General features: G+C 37.5%; 1 protein-coding gene across 6 annotated transcripts in view; it reads left to right on the forward strand.

The window, feature by feature from the left end:
• The first annotated feature begins 230 nt into the window (after positions 1-230).
• Positions 231-16,907, forward strand: part of POF1B (POF1B actin binding protein) — a 102,675-nt gene continuing 85,998 nt past the window's right edge. For 3 of the 6 annotated variants that reach the window (XM_060138243.1, XM_060138244.1, XM_060138242.1), the window contains exon 1: positions 356-746. In XM_060138243.1, the coding sequence (XP_059994226.1) occupies positions 462-746 (285 nt within the window). In that variant the 5' untranslated portion in view covers positions 356-461. Of the gene's footprint in view, positions 299-355; positions 747-11,483; positions 11,530-16,907 lie in introns of those variants that run through there. The other 3 variants (XM_060138241.1, XM_060138246.1, XM_060138247.1) reach the window with 3 other exon arrangements.

Here is a 16,907-nt window from a genome sequence, read left to right on the forward strand (position 1 = left end):
TACAGTTCAAGTGAATTTCCAAGACTGTGAATTTGGAAGCTCTGGCTTTAGCCCTGAAATTCCACATTCCTGCTCTTTCCAGACTTCCTTACCCTACTGGACAGCCTAGTAGCTATCTCCATAACAAAGCAGGGCCTCTCCCGGCAGGTAAACCTACCCAGTGATTCCTCCCCTCAGGGGCGTGGCAGTACTATTTCCTGGAGCAATCTCACAGGGTGGTTCCACTTTGCATTTGCACTCAATTACTTTATTTGCTGCCTCCTCTGTAGCTGCCAGACCTGCTTCTGCTGTTGCTCAGGTAACTCCCATCTCTCCCTGGCACCACTATAGGCAGAGGTGGTTGATAAAAGGCTTCTAACGTGTGCCTGCCTGCCTGCTTTCCTACCCCTTTCTTTCATGATCTCTCTCTGTTTGTTCCTTAGGGAGAGCATCTGGGGAGTACCTTGGTGACCACTGAGAAGATGATGAGCTCAAACTATTGGAGTGAGATGAGCAGCAGCAGCTGTGGGACTCAGCAATCCCCAGAAGTGCTGCAGTGCCAGCCCCAGCATTACCGCTGCTACCATCAGTCAAGACAAGCCCAGCAGCCTCCAGAAAAAAATGTAGTGTATGAGCGAGTGAGGACCTACAGTGGGCCCATGAACAAGGTGGTTGAGGCCTTGGACCCCATCGGCTCACGGGAAGTGTGCTCCCCTCTCAAAACTGCCTCCTCCTACCAAAGCTTGCTTTGGAGCGACCGTTCCCAGGTACCACAAAGACAGCTATGCCAGAAAAGGGAAATCTTTGTTGCCTTTGTTTGCTTTTGAACCTCATTTCTTTTCTTCTGCTTCTCTGGCTCTGTTCTACAGGATATTATCTCTTGGATTGCAGCTATATACGCAATGTACGGTCACCCAAATTCCATCTCTTGGCTGTTCTTTCATTTACTAGTTCTTGTAGCCATTTGTTTATGAGTTCCAGTGATTTTCATAATCTAACTAGAGCATAGGATGGTTCATTTTTTGTTGAATTAGATTGGAATATATGACCTGAGGTATTCTTTTGCTCCTACCACAAAGCAATCCTCAACTAGAATACCATCATTTTTATAAAATAGGTTCCCACTGATTCACTTCATATCAAAAGTAAACAGGTTTTTTTGTATCAAATATGGCGGTGCAGGGGCAATGGCATGTATGGAGTGACGAGCAATTATTTGTGTTTAGCAAATAGGATGCTACTCCAGGATAAGTGACAGGCACAATGTCTATTTCAATTGTCATATGTGTTTCATCTTTTGAAAATGATGCATTTGTTCTTGCATAGTCAAGGTGGATAATTTATGAATATTAGTAGAAGGAATATTGAAAGAGTGAATATAAGATTGAGGAAGGCAAGATGTAAGCAATTGTTACATGAAAGCTAAAAATTGTGGAAGTCTAAGACACCCTTTAAAATGAAACAAATTTGTTTTTAAAGGGGTTAGTTTAACATCAGTATCTGTGTTAATAAACTTGCCAATGAGTATGAAAGAACACTGTAAGACAATACAAAATTAACAGCTCTATGTCTGTTTTCATCTTTGACTCTCTTTATATTAAATTTGCATGTCTTTAAGCTTTCTGGAAACTTCAGTCCAAACTAAAATTATGTTTCAAGATACAAGTAGTACTGTGAAAAGCTCAAAAAGCAACCATCGGGATGATATCCTATGTTGCATTGTTATGCTGATCTGGAATAAAATGGATTATTTTTCCCAAAACAATAATTTTAATTAGGATATGAAGCAACATTTCTAAAGTATATAATGAAACTATTTTAAAAAGAAGTTTTAAAAGATATAGGTAACCCAACAACTACAAAGGCCACAATTTTCCTGTTTTATTTCACTCCTAGCTTAATTTGAGGGAAAAATATGAAGAAAAACCCAGTATTCACTGTCAGTAATTTCCTATTTGAGAAAAACTCCACCTGCATTGAAGTCAAAGGGAAGAAAAATAAAAGGTCAAAACTACTAGTTTGTGATAATAATAGTGCAAATGTACATTCCAGTATTCAGTGATGTTAATGAACAACAAAGTGGGTGTCACCTATGTTCCTGAGTAGCCCCAAAACAATGGGGAAGTTGAAACAACAGTTATCATTATCATACGAATGCTAAAATCACCCTATCTGGCGTAGTTATTTAAATACGTTAACCTCTTTTCTTATCAACTTCCTAGTAAAAGAAAAATAAATAGATAAAAATTTAAAAAGCTTAAATTTGGCAAATTATAAACATTGACCACAGAATAACTTTTAGGGTCACACTTTATTGTATACTCCATGGTTCAACTTTCCTTTTTAATATTCTTGGGACCAAGCTGGTTGAGTTTTTTACGAGACTCACCTTTCTATCTGATATTTGCTAAGTGATCCTCACAAGACTAGCTCTATCCTGAAATGTAGTTCCCCAAAGGAGTTTATAAAGAGCCTTAGGGACAGAAAGTATGGCCTCAGAAACAGGGAAAAGAAATTGGAATGGAGGGTGTTGTGAAGTCTGAAGTGATTTATAATTGAAAAGAAAGAAAAGGGCTGGGTAAGGAAGAGGGAGGTGAACTTCTAGATATGTGGTAAAGGAAAAAAAATAAGAATCTTCATTCTCTTAGTGAAATTAGAAAGAAAATTTGACTATAAAATTTCAAACTGAGTTCAATATCAATGGGCATTCATAAATCCACTAAAAGGTAATTTGGCAAGAAAACTTTTAGATAGCTGCCACAAAGAATGTGACTAGGAAACTATTATTCTATTATTTTATTTCTTTTCTCCCTGTTTAGTGGCAGGATGGCATTATATAAAGTAGAACCTAAAATTGATCTGAAATTACCTTCATGTTAACAAAATGAGTAAAATGTAGTGGCAGCTTTATTATATACCATGCCAAGCACAAGCAAGTAGTACACATTACTTAAAACACTTTTTGTTTTATGCTTTAAAATTCTCTCCTTAATATGCCATGTTTCAATGACATTTTGAGTTGGTATATAGCAATTATTCTGATGCTAAAGTTTGTGACCATGGCAGCTAGGAAGATAAGTATTATAATCAATTGTTAGTTATCATGAATTCAATTAAACTTTTACTTGAATTGTTTTTAGCATTTTTGTGTTTGGATGATAGTAAAAGAATTCCTAAGATTAAAAAAATATATAATTGCCAGTAGTAAAATATGTTCCCTTTGAGAAACCGAAATTGATGTCACTCTGCTTTGCTTCCTGAATCTTAATTTTCGCTTATGTAATAGACATTTTGGATTTAACCAAATGCTTTTTGCAGCACTTTAGTATTTTCTATTTCTGGCTTTTTGGCCCATGTTTTTCCTTTCTTGTGCACTAAAATAGTGCTTATGGACATAAACATATTTTAAATTTCTCCAGATATAATGTTGCTTTGCTTCTTGTCTAAAATTTATCAGATATATTTTATGATTCCCTCAGTTATTATTTTGTCTGACTGATAAAGTGTTTCTCAGAGAAAACTGACTATAGAAACCAGGTATGGTGAAATTGTCTAAATTGATGGTAGAATTAAAATTACTAAGTTTATCCATATGAACAGGAAAAAATCAAAAGCAGGTGTAATCAAGGTCATATGTGCATTTTAGAACTGAATATAGTCTTGTAAATAAATGGAATTCTAGAAACTACATAAAACTAAAGAAAACAAAAACCTTATGGCTCAACCTTTTAAAAGGCCTAAATATTAAACAACCGTCATTAACTCAGAATGAAACACTGCCTCAGATGAACAGCATTGATGTTAATATGCATTGAACATATGTATTTCTCTTCCATTAATTTTAGCTTTTTATGAAGTTCAAGATATTTTCCACATATACAGAAGAGTTCTGTTGTGTGAGAGAGAAATTGATCAAAATAAAATATTTTTAATACCATTCATTAATTGAACACATATTTATTAAATGCCTATTATATAAGAAGTACCATGATTATCTGGATAAATACCATTTGCTTATCCAGGGAGAGTTCATATTGAGGACAAATATACACGACCTGATCTGTAGGTGTCCTATATGTTTAGATTTCATTTTAAAATATAATTTTGTGCTTTTGCCATCAATATTTTATTGAATAAAACATTTTGGTGCAAGAAGGGATCTCTTAGAGATTGTGTTTTATGGATTACCATTTTTTTTTAATTTGAAACTTGCAACCAAATTTAGCTCCAGAAAGCAGCCCAGGGGAGAATGTGAGTGAGTTTATGAATGGCCTCTGCTCTCAATAATTACCCAGCTTGGGCTTTTCTTTGTTTACATGACTTTTTTCCTTTTTCTTTGGTTACAGAGTTAGTGGCTAGTTCCCTTACTGTGCCAGGATTTATATACACTATCATAAAATTTTCCTGTTCTGTGGGGATGGGTGTGTTGCTTTGAAAAATTGTTGTTCAAAGGAGTGGTCACTAAAGTGAATGATTATTCAGGGAAGTAGGTTGCCTGAGAAAGCAATGAGGTTAAAGGATAAAGAGGCCCAGTTTTCAGCTTTGGTCATCCCTTTTGTACTTACAATTAAATGAAGCTATAGAAATTGAGTGCAAGTAATTGCTGGGTGAAAATGTCCTTGCCAATTGTCTCTTGTTTAAGGGAGGTCTGATAAATTGCTAGGCCTGTTTTGAGTCAATGGCACTCATGAGCTATCATTGTGTGTGTGTGTGTGTGTGTGTGTGTGTATATGTGTGTGTGTGTGTGTGTGTGTGTGTGAGAGAGAGAGAGAGAGAGAGAGAGAGAGAGAGAGAGAGAGAAGAGTGGTGGGGGCAAAAGGGAGGGAGGTGAACTTTTCCTTTAACTGTTGTGATCCAAATTTTTTTTCTTGACAATTCTTGGTAAAATAACTGCAAGTTTGCCATACTCTTAAACCCTACTTAAAAGTGAAAACCTTTCTAAACAGGTATATTTGAGCTAACTTTTTCTTCACAACAGCAGCTATCTTAATAGCCATCCTTTTTTGGCTTCCAATGGAACGTATGTACTTTGAGTTTTTAAATTAAGTCAAAAAGCATGCGCTACAAAGGGACTGTATACTTTATTTTCTCTCCTAGTTGCCTTCAAGAAAAGAAAGAATCCAGGAATGGGTCTCTTAAATGAGAGATTTTCCTTGGAGGGAAGGGATGAGTGGAAGGAGTTCTATTACTATTACATTCTATTGCTTTCTTTACATGAGAACAGAATCACAGATTTTATCCTAAATTAAGGAAGTGTTTGTTTCATATAAACAGAGGTCATTATAATTTACATGTTTCTTCCTGTACAAAGTTCAGAACAGCATCTCAACAATAACCTAAGGCAAGTGTTTAACCATGTTACTGTCTTTGACAGTTTCTAACAAAAGCATCTCCCAAACTATTCCGAAAATTTATTTAAATGGCCTATTTAAATGGCCGTTTGCCTTGGCAAATTCTGTCAGCATAAATTTCAGGTGGTTTTTAAAGATACTGCTTCTTTTGAAACTATTCAGCCTAGCCTTTTCCTAAGTCACTCATTACTTTCAGTGATTCTCATAGTCATTAAAACTGACAGGAGCGTATTCCCATGGTTTTCCTTCTTGGAACATTATATTATGTATTAGTTTTTAAGTAAAGTTTTAAAATTCAAATTAGGCAACAGGAAAGAGTGCCATGTTTATTTCAACAAGATTCCAAATATTTAAAGAACAAAGTCCTGTACTATGCATGTAATCTTTTCTATTACCTAATTCTCGTTCCCAGCAGTCTTGCTGTCTCTCCCTTACATATTGCACCGAGGTCTTGAACTCTTTGATCAGAGCTATCAATAGGAAAATGAAAGCCAATAGGTATTGACTGAAAATGTTCATATTACGTAGAGCCTAAAGATCAGTCACAGAGAACATTGTGTGGAGAAAGTGCCCATGCAAATGAATCTATGTGTAGTGTCCCAGAGAGAACTACAAATAATAAATGTGCATTGATGAGGTAGACTTGGGGAGAACTGAACTATGAAACAGTCAAGTGTAGTGGCTAATAGTGTAAGCTTAGGTTTTAAAATTCTTTGGTTTAATTCCTGGTTCAGGGACTTGCTAGCTATATGCTTCAGTTGCCTCATCTATAAAATGGGGTGATAATAACACCTAAGTCATAGGATTGTTATTAGAGTCAAATGCGATAATATACGGTGAAAATTACACAGCACAGTGCCTGACACATCATGTTAATGTTGTATTACCCAGAATAAATGACTTGACCTCTCATGACCTAGTGTCCTCATTTGTAAAGTGGGGACAATAATACCTTCCTTCAGAGTTGTAGTGAGTATTGAGATAACATGTGAAGGTGTCCAGCACAGAGTTAGCACTGGATAATTCTTTCTGTTTGTATTATTGATTTATAAAAATATAGCCAACAAAAGCTGATAGCTGCACAAACTACGGTAATAAACTAAATGAATAGACTATAAAGTAAGGGTTCCTTTGACACTGGGAAGATTAGGTAAACACATATGCTTGAAAGGCTTATTAGGGCTCTACTAGCTAAGAAAGACTAACAAGGAAAACCATTAAAGCAATTTTCTGAAACATGGTATATGATCAAAAGACTGGAGCAGCAGGGATGTATTTATAATGTTTACTGGCATAAATATCCTTTAGAAAGAGTAATTTGGAAGTTCCCATGCTCTTAGAGTCTTTGAACTTGAACCTCAATATTTGAAATGAAGTTTTTTTTAGTGTGTGTTTTTTTTTTCCTTTTTAAAATGTAGTGATGCTGACATTAAAGCTTGCTTGCAGTCTGCCTCTTACCTAATGCACTTAATACTTCCTCTAGAGCTACACTTCCAGTAGGGTAGTATGTGGTTAATTACATTAACATTTAAATTAATTCAAATCCAATAAAACTAATTATTCAGTTCCTCAGCTGCAATAGCCACATTTTAAGTGCTCAACAGCCACATGTGGCTAGTGACTACTGAACTGTACAGCACAGACACAGGGCATTTCCACCACTGCAGAGAGTTCTACTGGACACTACAGTCCTATATACTATATACTATACTATATATTCATATAGAATATTCATATATGAATATTCATATTCATATAGAATATACTATATATCCAAGCTACTCATTTACGTATAGAACTACCTCTAAGATCATTACAATTCAAAGAAATTCATGGTGGTGCAAATGTGCGATCAAAGGGCTGCCAAAGTACAGGGTCAGCTTTAACGGAAACATAGGAATGAAACAAAAAAGGAAGCCACAAACTTTCAAAGTACAAGTTTAGAATGACAATTTCAGTAGAAGAAGAATTAAATTCATAAAATTTTTGAAAAGAGCTGAATGAAATATTTTTCTGTATGTATGCAGGTATAGTCATCCTTTGCTATCTGAGGAGGATTGATACTTGGACCTCTGCTCCGGACACCAAAATCCACTTATGCTCAAGTATCTTTATTTTGTTGTTCGTTTCTGCTTTATAACAAAGTGAATCAGTTATACATATAAAAATGTTCCCAAATCTCTTCCCTCTTGCGTCTCCTTCCCTCCCATCCTCCCTATCCCACCCATTCAGGTGGTCTCAAAGCGCCGAGCTTATCTCCCTGTGTTATGTGGCTGTTTCCCACTAGCTATCTATTTTAGGTTTGGTAGTGTCCATGCCACTCTCTCACTTTGTCACAGCTTACCCTTCCCCCTCCACATATCCTCAAGTCCATTCTCTAGTAGGTCTGTGTATTTATTCCTGTCTTACCCCTAGGTTTTTCATGACATTTTTTTTCTTAAATTCCATATATATGTGTTAGCATATGGTATTTGTCTTTCTCTTTCTGGCTTACTTCACTCTGTATGACAGACTCCAGGTCTATCCATCTAATTACAAACCGCTCAATTTCGTTTCTTTTTATGGCTGAGTAATATTCCACTGTATATATGTGCCACATCTTCTTTATCCATTCATCTGATGATGGACACGTAGGTTGTTTCCATCTCCGGGCTATTGTAAATAGAGCTGCAATGAACATTTTGGTACATGACTCTTTAAATTATGGTATTCTCAGGGTATATGCCCAGTAGTGGGATTGCTGGGTCATATGGTAGTTCTATTTGTAGTTTTTTAAGGAACCTCCATACTGTTCTCCACAGTGGCTGTATCAATTTACATTCTAACCAACAGTGCAAGATGGTTCCCTTTCCTCCACACCCTCTTCAGCATTTATTGTTTCTAGATTTTTTGATGATGGCCATTCTGACTGGTGAGATGATATCTCATTGTAGTTTTGATGTGCATTTCTCTAATGATTAATGAAGTTGAGCATTCTTTAATGTGTTTGTTGGCAGTCTGTATATCTTCTTTGGCGAAATGTCTATTTAGGTCTTCTGCCCATTGGATTGGGTTGTTTGTTTTTTTTGTTATTGAGCTGCATGAGCTGTTTATAAATTTTGGAGATTAATTCTTTGTCAGTTGCTTCATTTGCAAATATTTTCTCCCATTCTGAGGGCTGTCTTTTGGTCTTGTTTGTGGTTTCCTTTGCTGTGCAAAAGCTTTGAAGTTTAATTAGGCCTCATTTGTTTATTTTTGTTTTTATTTCCATTTCTCTAGGAGGTGGGTCAAAAAGGATCTTGCTGTGATTTATGTCTTAGAGTGTTTTACCTATGTTTTCCTCTAAGAGTTTGATAGTTTCTGGCCTTACATTTAGGTCTTTAATCCATTTTGAGTTTATTTTTGTGTAAGGTGTTAGGGAGTGATCTAATCTCATACTTTTACATGTACCTGTCCAGTTTTCCCAGCACCACTTATTGAAGAGGCTGTCCTTTATCCACTATACATTCCTGCCTCCTTTATCAAAGATAAGGTGACCATATGGGCATGGGTTTATCTCTGGGCTTTCTATCCTCTTCCATTGATCTATATTTCTGTTTTTGTGCCAGTACCATACTGTCATGATTACTGTAGCTTTGTAGTATTGTCTGAAGTCAGGGAGACTGATTCCTCCAGTTCCGTTTTTCGTTCTCAACATTGCTTTGGCTATTCAGAGTCTTTTGTGTTTCCATACAAATTGTGAAATTTTTTGTTCTAGTTCTTTGAAAAATGTCAGTGGTAGCTGGATAGGGATTGCATTAAATCTGTAGATTGCTTTGGGTAGTAGAGTCATTTTCACAATGTTGATTCTTCCAATCTAAGAACATGGTATATCTCTCCAACTATTTGTATCATTTTTAATTTCTTTCATCAGTGTCTTATAATTTTCTACATACAGGTCTTTTGTCTCCTTAGGTAGGTTTATTCCTAGATATTTTATTCTTTTTGTTGCAATGGTAAATGGGAGTGTTTTCTTGATTTCACTTTCAGATGTTTCATCATTAGTGTATAGGAATGCCAGAGATTTCTGTGCATTAATTTTGTGTCCTGCCAATTTACCAAATTTATTGATTAGCTCTAGTAGTTTTCTGGTAGCATGTTTAGGATTCTCTATGTATAGTATCATGTCATCTGCAAACAGTGACAGCTTTACTTCTTTTCCGATTTGGATTCCTTTTATTTCCTTTTATTCCCTGATTGCTGTGGATAAAACTGCCAAAACTATGTTGAATAACAGTGGTGAGAGTGGGCAACCTTTTCTTGTTCCTGATCTTAGTGGAAATGCTTTCAGTTTTTCACCATCGAGGACAATGTTGGCTGGGGATTTGTCATATGTGGCCTTTATTATTCTGAGGAAAGTTCCCTGTATGCCTACTTTCCACAGGGATTTTATCATAAATGGGTGTTGAATTTTGTCGAAAGCTTTCTCTGCATCTATTGAGATGATCATATGGTTTTTCTCCTCCACTTTTTTAATATAGTTTATAACATTGATTGTTTTGCATATATTGAAGAATCCTTGCATTCCTGGAATAAACCCCACTTGATCATGTTGTATGATCCTTTTAATGTGCTGTTGGATTCTGTTTGCTAGTATTTTGTTGAGGATTTTTGCATCTATGTTTATCAGTGATATTAGCTTGTAGTTTTCTTTCTCTGTGACATCCTTGTCTGGTTTTGGTATCAAGGTGATGGTGGCCTCGTAGAATGAGTTTGGGAGTGTTCCTCCCTCTGCTATATTTTGGAAGAGTTTGAGAAGGGTAGTTGTTAGCTGTTTTCTAAATATTTGATAGAATTAGCCTGTGAAGCCATCTGATCCTGGGCTTTTGTTTGTTGGAAGATTTTTAATCACAGTTTCATTTCAGTGCTTGTGATTTGTCTGTTCATATTTTCTATTTCTTCCTGATTCAGTCTTGGCAGGTTGTGCATTTCTAAGAATTTGTCCATTTCTTCCAGGTTGTCCATTTTATTGGCATAGAATTGCTTGTAGTAATCTCTCATGATGTTTTGTATTTTTGCAGTGTCAGTTGTTACTTCTCCTTTTTCATTTCTAATGCTATTGATTTGAGTCTTCTCCCTTTTTTTCTTGATGAGTCTGGCTAATGGTTTATCAGTTTTGTTTATCTTTTCCAAGTACCAGCATTTAGTTTTGTTGATCTTTGCTGTCGATTCCTTCATTTCATTTCTGATCTTATTTTTATGATTTCTTTCCTTCAGCTAACTTTGGGTTTTTTTTGTTCTTCTTTCTCTAATTGTTTTAGGTGCAAGGTTAGGTTGTTTATTCGAGTTGTTTCCTGTTTCTTAAGGTAGGATTGCATTGCTATAAACTTCCTTCTTAGAACTTCTTTTGCTGCATCACATAGATTTGGGGTCATCGTGTCTCCATTTTCATTTCTTTCTAGGTATTTTTTTATTTCCTCTTTGATTTCTTCAGTGACCACTTCGTTATTAAGTAGTGTATTGTTTAGCCTCCATGAGTTTGTATTTTTTTACAGATCTTTTCCTTTAATTGATATCTAGTCTCATAGCTTTGTTGTCGGAAATGATACTTGAAACAATTTCAATTTTCTTAAATTTACCAAGGGTTGACTTGTGACCCAAGATATGATCTATCCTGGAGAATGTTCCATGAGCACTTGAAAAAAATGTGTATTCTCTTATTTTTGGATGGAGTGTCCTTTAAATATCAATTAAGTCCATCTTGTTTAATGTATCATTTAAAGCTTGTGTTTCATTATTTCTTTTCATTTTGGATGATCTGTCCATTGGTGAAAGTGGGGTGTTAAAGTCCCCTACTATGGATGTGTTACTGCTGATTTGCCCTTTTATGGCTGTTAGCATGTGCCTTATGTATTGAGGTGCTCCTGTATTGGGTGCATAAATATTTACAATTGTTATATCTTCTTGGATTGATCCCTTGATCATTATGTAGTGTCCTATGTTGTCTCTTCTAATAGTCTTTATTTTAAAGTCTATTTTGTCTGATATGAGAATAGCTACTTCAGCTTTCTTTGGTTTCCAATTGCATGAAATATCTTTTTCCATCCCCTTACTTTCAGTCTGTATGTGTCTCTAGGTCTGAAGTTGGTCCCTTGTAGACAGCATATATATGGTCTTGTTTTTGTATCCATTCAGCCGATCCTGTCTTTTGCTGGGAGCATTTAGTCCACTTACATTTAAGGTAATTATCAACATGTATGTTCCTATTCCCATTTTCCTAATTGTTTTGGGTTCATTATTGTAGCTCTTTTCCTTCTCTTGTGTTTCTTGCCTAGAAAAGTTTCTTTAGCAGTTGTTGTAAAGCTGGTTTGGTGGTGCTGAACTCTCTCAACATTTGCTTGTCTGTAAAGGTTTTAATTTCACCATCAAATCTGAATGAGATCCTTGCTATGTAGAGTAATCTTGGTTGCAGGTTCTTCTCCTTCATCACTTTAAATATGTCCTGCCAGTCCCTTCTGGCTTGTAGAGTTTCTGCTGAAAGATCAGCTGTTAACCTTATGGGGATTCCTTCGTGTGTTATTTGTTGTTTTTCCCTTGCTGCTTTTAATATGTTTTCTTTGTATTTAATTTTTGACAGTTTGATTAATATGTGTCTTGGTGTATTTCTCCTTGGATTTAACCTGTATGGGACTCTCTGTGCTTCCTGGACTTGATTAACTCTTTCCTTTCCCATATTAGGTAAGTTTTCAACTATAATCTCTTCAACTATAATCTCTTCAAATATTTTCTCAGTCCCTTTCTTTTTCTCTTGTTCTTCTGGAATCCCTATAATTCAAATGTTGGTGCATTTAATGTTGTCCCAGAGGTCTCTGAGACTGTCCTCAGTTCTTTTCATTCATTTTTCTTTATTCTGCTCTGCAGTAGTTATTTCCACTATTTTATCCGTGGAATAAGAACTTATCTGTTCTTCTGCCTCAGTTATTCTGCTCTTGATCCCATCTAGAGTATTTTTAATTTCATTTATTGTGCTGTTCATCGTTGCTTGTTTCATCTTTAGTTCTTCTAGGTCCTTGTTAAATGTTTCTTGCATTTTGTCTATTCTATTTCCAAGATTTTGAATTATCTTTACTATTATTATTCTGAATTCTTTTTCAGGTAGACTGCCTATTTCATCTTCATTTGTTAGGTCTGGTGGGTTTTTATCTTGCTCCTTCATCAGCTGTGTGTTTTTCTGTCTTCTCATTTTGCTTATCTTACTGTGTTTGGGGTCTCCTTTTCACAGGCTGCAGGTTCGTAGTTCCCATTGTTTTTGGTGTCTGTCCCCAGTGGCTAAAGTTCGTTCAGTGGGTTGTGTAGGCTTCATGGTGGAGGGGACTAGTGCCTGTGTTCTTGTGGATGAGGCTGGATCTTCTCTTTCTGGTGGGCAGGTCCACATTTGTTGGTGGGTTTTGGGGTGTCTGTGGACTTATTATGATTTTAGGCAGCCTTTTTGCTAATGGGTGGGGTTGTGTTCCTGTCTTGCTAGTTTTTTGGCATAGTATGTCCAGCACTGTAGCTTGCTGGTTGTTAAGTGAAGCTGGGTGCTGGTGTTGAGGTGGAGATCTCTGGGAGCTTTTGCCGTTTGTTATTGTGTGGAGCTGGGATGTCTCTTGTGGACCAATGTCCTGAAGTTGGCTCTCCCACCTCAGAGGCACAGCATTGACTCCTGGCTGCAGCACCAAGAGCCTTTCATCCACTCGGCTCAGAATAAAAGGGAGAAAAAGTAAAATGAAAGAATGAGTAGAAGTAGTAAGAAAGAAAGGAGGGAGGGAGGGAGGGGGAAAGGAAGGGAAGAAGGAGGGAAGGAAGGAAAAAAAGAAAGAAGATAAAATAAAATAACGTAAGATAAAATGTAATAAAGTTATTAAAATAGAAAAAATAATTAAGGAAAAAAAATATTAAAAAACAAACAAAACACGGTCGGATAGAACCCTAGGACAAAAGGTGGAAGCAAAGCTATACAGACAAAATCTCACACAGAAGCATACACATACACACTCACAAAAAGAGGAAAAGGGGAAAAAATCATAAATCTTTCTCTCAAAGTCCACCTTCTCAATTTGGAATGATTCGTTATCTATGCATGTACTCCACCAATGCAGGGTACATCAAGTTTAGTGTGGAGTTTTAGTCCGCTGCTTCTGAGGCTGCTGGGAGAGATTTCCCTTTCTCTTGTTTGTTTGCACAGCTCCCAGGGGCTCAGTTTTGGATTTGGACCCGCCTCTACGTGTAGGTCGCCACGTAGGCGTCTGTTCTTCGCTTAGACTGGACGGGGTTAAAGGAGCCGCTGATTCGGGGGCTCTGGCTCACTCCGGCCAGGGGGAGGGAGGGGCACGGAGTGCGGGGCGAGCCTGCGGCGGCAGAGGCCGGCATGACGTCACAGCAGCCTGAGGTGCACCGTGCGTTCTCCCGGGGGAGTTGTCCCTGGATCCAGGGACCCTGGCAGTGGCGGGCTGCACAGGCTCCCCAGAAGGGGGTTGTGGATAGTAACCTGTGCTCGCACACAGGCTTCTTGGTGGTGGCAGCAGCAGCCTTAGCGTCTCATGCCCATTTCTGGGGTCCACGCTTTTAGCAGCGGCTCGCGCCCTTTCTCTGGAGTTCCTTTAAGCAGTGCTCTTAATCCCCTCTCCTCACACACCAGGAAACAAAGATGGAAGCAAAAGCCTCTTGCCTGTTGGACAAGTCCAGACTTTTCCCCAGACTCCCTCCCGGCTAGCTGTGGTGCACTAACCCCTGCAGGCTGTGTTCTTGCTGCCAACCCCAGTCCTCTCCCAGCGCTCCAACCAAAGCCCGAGCCTCAACTCCCAGCCCTGCCCGCCCCGGCGGGTGAGCCGACAAGCCTCTCAGGCTGGTGAGTGCCGGTTGGCACCGATCCTCTTTGCGGGAATCTCTCCGTTTTGCCCTCAGCACCGCTGTTGCTGTGCTCTCCTCCTCTGCTCCGAAGCTTTCCCCCCTCCGCCACCTGCCGTCTCCGCCCATGAAGGGGCTTCCTAGTGTGTGGAAACCTTTCCTCCTTCACAGCTCCCTCGCACTGGTGCAGGTCTTGTCCCTATCCTTTTGTCTCTGTTTATTCTTTTTTCTTTTGCCCTACCCAGGTACGTGGGGGGGTTTCTTGCCTTTTGGGAGGTCTCAGGTCTTCTGCCAGCATTCAGTAGGTGTTCTGTAGGAGTTGTTCCACGTGTAGATGTATTTCTGGTGTATCTGTGGGGAGGAAGGTGATCTCCACGTCTTACTCTTCCGCCATCTTCCCGGAAGCCCTCTTCTAACTGATTGTCAAGTATCTTATATAACCTATGCATATCCTTGCCCGTATTTAAAATCATCTTTAGATTTGTAAATACAGTGTAAATACTATATAAATAGTTGAGAGAGCACACCAAATTTAAGTTTTGCTTTTTGAAACTTCCAGATTTTTTTTATATTTTCAATCCTTCGTTGGTTGAATTTGCAGATGCAGAACCTGTGGATACGGAGGGGTGACTGTATCTATCCTTTATATAATTTCCCCAGAACCTTACTTTTTGAAAGAGTAAATATTTAAATAGAGGAAAATGATGAAATAACCCTCCTCAATAAAAATGCACCTCCCTTTCTTTTAGCACATGATCTGGGTTTCATAGCCTCTCTGGAACTGCCTATGTCCCTTAAGCTACTGAATTAATTTTAAACTTTAGTAAGTAATGTTCAAATATCATTCCCATTTTTCCTGATGAGGTAACAAAGGCACAGGAGTGCTATGTAACTTGCTCAAGTTCATGGAGCTAGTATGTGGTAGAACTGGGATTTAAATCTAAGCAGTCTAGTTCTAGGTCTATGCTTGTAACCACCATGCTATACTGGATATTCCTGATCTATATATTTGACTCTTATTTATGTCATACAGTCTCTGATATCTGATTCCTGTATCCCAACTCGGATTTAGGTTAAACAAAGGTATGAACAATTATCTCAAGTGATGTTGTAAAATTATCCCAGAAAAGCAGACTGATTTTAATCCACTCTGATCTTAAAATTGGTAATGCCACATGTACTTATAAGAGGAGAAGGAGGAGAAAAACGGAAAGAGAAGGGTGAGGAGGAGAAGGAGAAGGAAAAAGGTGGGGAGGAGGAGGAAGAGGGAAGAGGGCTGCTACAACTTTCCCAAAGTAGAAAATGACTTTAGTCATCGTGGGAAAAACACCCTTGGATTTCATACTAAGCTTAAATCTACTAATTATAAACAAAATTATTTTTCAACAAAACTCTACCTAAAGAATGTTGCCAACAGGCAATATTTATGTATTTAGCAAATATGAGCCACAGGAATAAACGACTCAATACTAGGCTGAATATTTGATTAGAAAATGTAGGGCCTTCCTGCAAAATCAAAGGGCTTAAATGATATGAAAATTAAATAAAAATTCAATGTTTTATTAAGTTTAGAGTTCTGTATGTACAATCTAAATATATAATGCTGTCTACTTTAAAAAAAACCCTATTGTATTTGTAGAAGTTTAAAATATTTAATCAGGGCTATTCTCTCACACGGTCAGTTATAGGTGGATTTCTTGTTTTCAGGCACCAAAAAGTTACTTTTGATAGTAAATAATAAAAAGAGTCAAATATCTAGTCTCCTATTATGGGAATTACTCAAATCTAACAGTAGAATTTTGTTCCACAACTTGAACAGAAAATATAATGAGGCAGGCTATAGGTGTGGGAACGTATAGTGATTAAGGTTATGAGTTCTGGATTTAGTGATTAAGTAGCATCATGCTATTTGAGTTGGAATCCCAACACCTTAGTATTAGCTGTGTGATCTTCAGCTAGCTACTTAACTTATCTTTGTCTAACTTTACTCATATGTAAAATGGGGTTATTATAATAGTACCTTTCTGATGACAGTTTTTCTGAGTGTTAAATAAGATGATCTATGTAATATATTTGGCATAGAAAGCTCTTAATAGGTGTTAGTTGTCATTATCTTCATCAAAGGAAAACAAGACTGACAAGTTGAAAGGATTTGAAATTGTCTTGTCTGTATGGAAAAATAAGCTGGGAGTGATCTCTTATATTCACAGAATGTCGGAAATAGAATGAGGCTTAAAGATCCTCCAGTCCACACTTAAACATACCCACATCCCGTTTCTCACATGAGGAAACAAGCTCAGGAAGATGGCATGAGTGTTCATTATCATAACTGGCTGGTGGTATAGTGGTATAACTAGAAGTAGAACCTAGGGCTCTGGACTTCAAGCACAGGACTCTTTCCACTATATTATGATAGTCACCACCACCCCTTCCCCAGCCTTCAGTTATTTTGTTATAAGGAACATGGGGCTATGGCATAGAGGGCATAAGTACAAAAGATGTAACTATTCATTAGATTTAATGATTTCAACATGAAGGATTTAGGGAAGCTCTGTACAGATGAGTGATGCTGAAAATTAAACATTGATGTAGGTTATCAAGAGAGAGATTTAGATTTCTATTCCTGAGATGCCTTTAAAACTAAGACATCCTCTTCATTCATCCATTCATTCATTCACAAACATTTTTGATCACTTCCTGTAGAATAGGCAATGACTACTTGTGGGATGA

Source organism: Lagenorhynchus albirostris, chromosome X, assembly GCF_949774975.1.
Source record: "Lagenorhynchus albirostris chromosome X, mLagAlb1.1, whole genome shotgun sequence".
Taxonomy (NCBI): Eukaryota; Metazoa; Chordata; class Mammalia; order Artiodactyla; family Delphinidae; genus Lagenorhynchus; species Lagenorhynchus albirostris.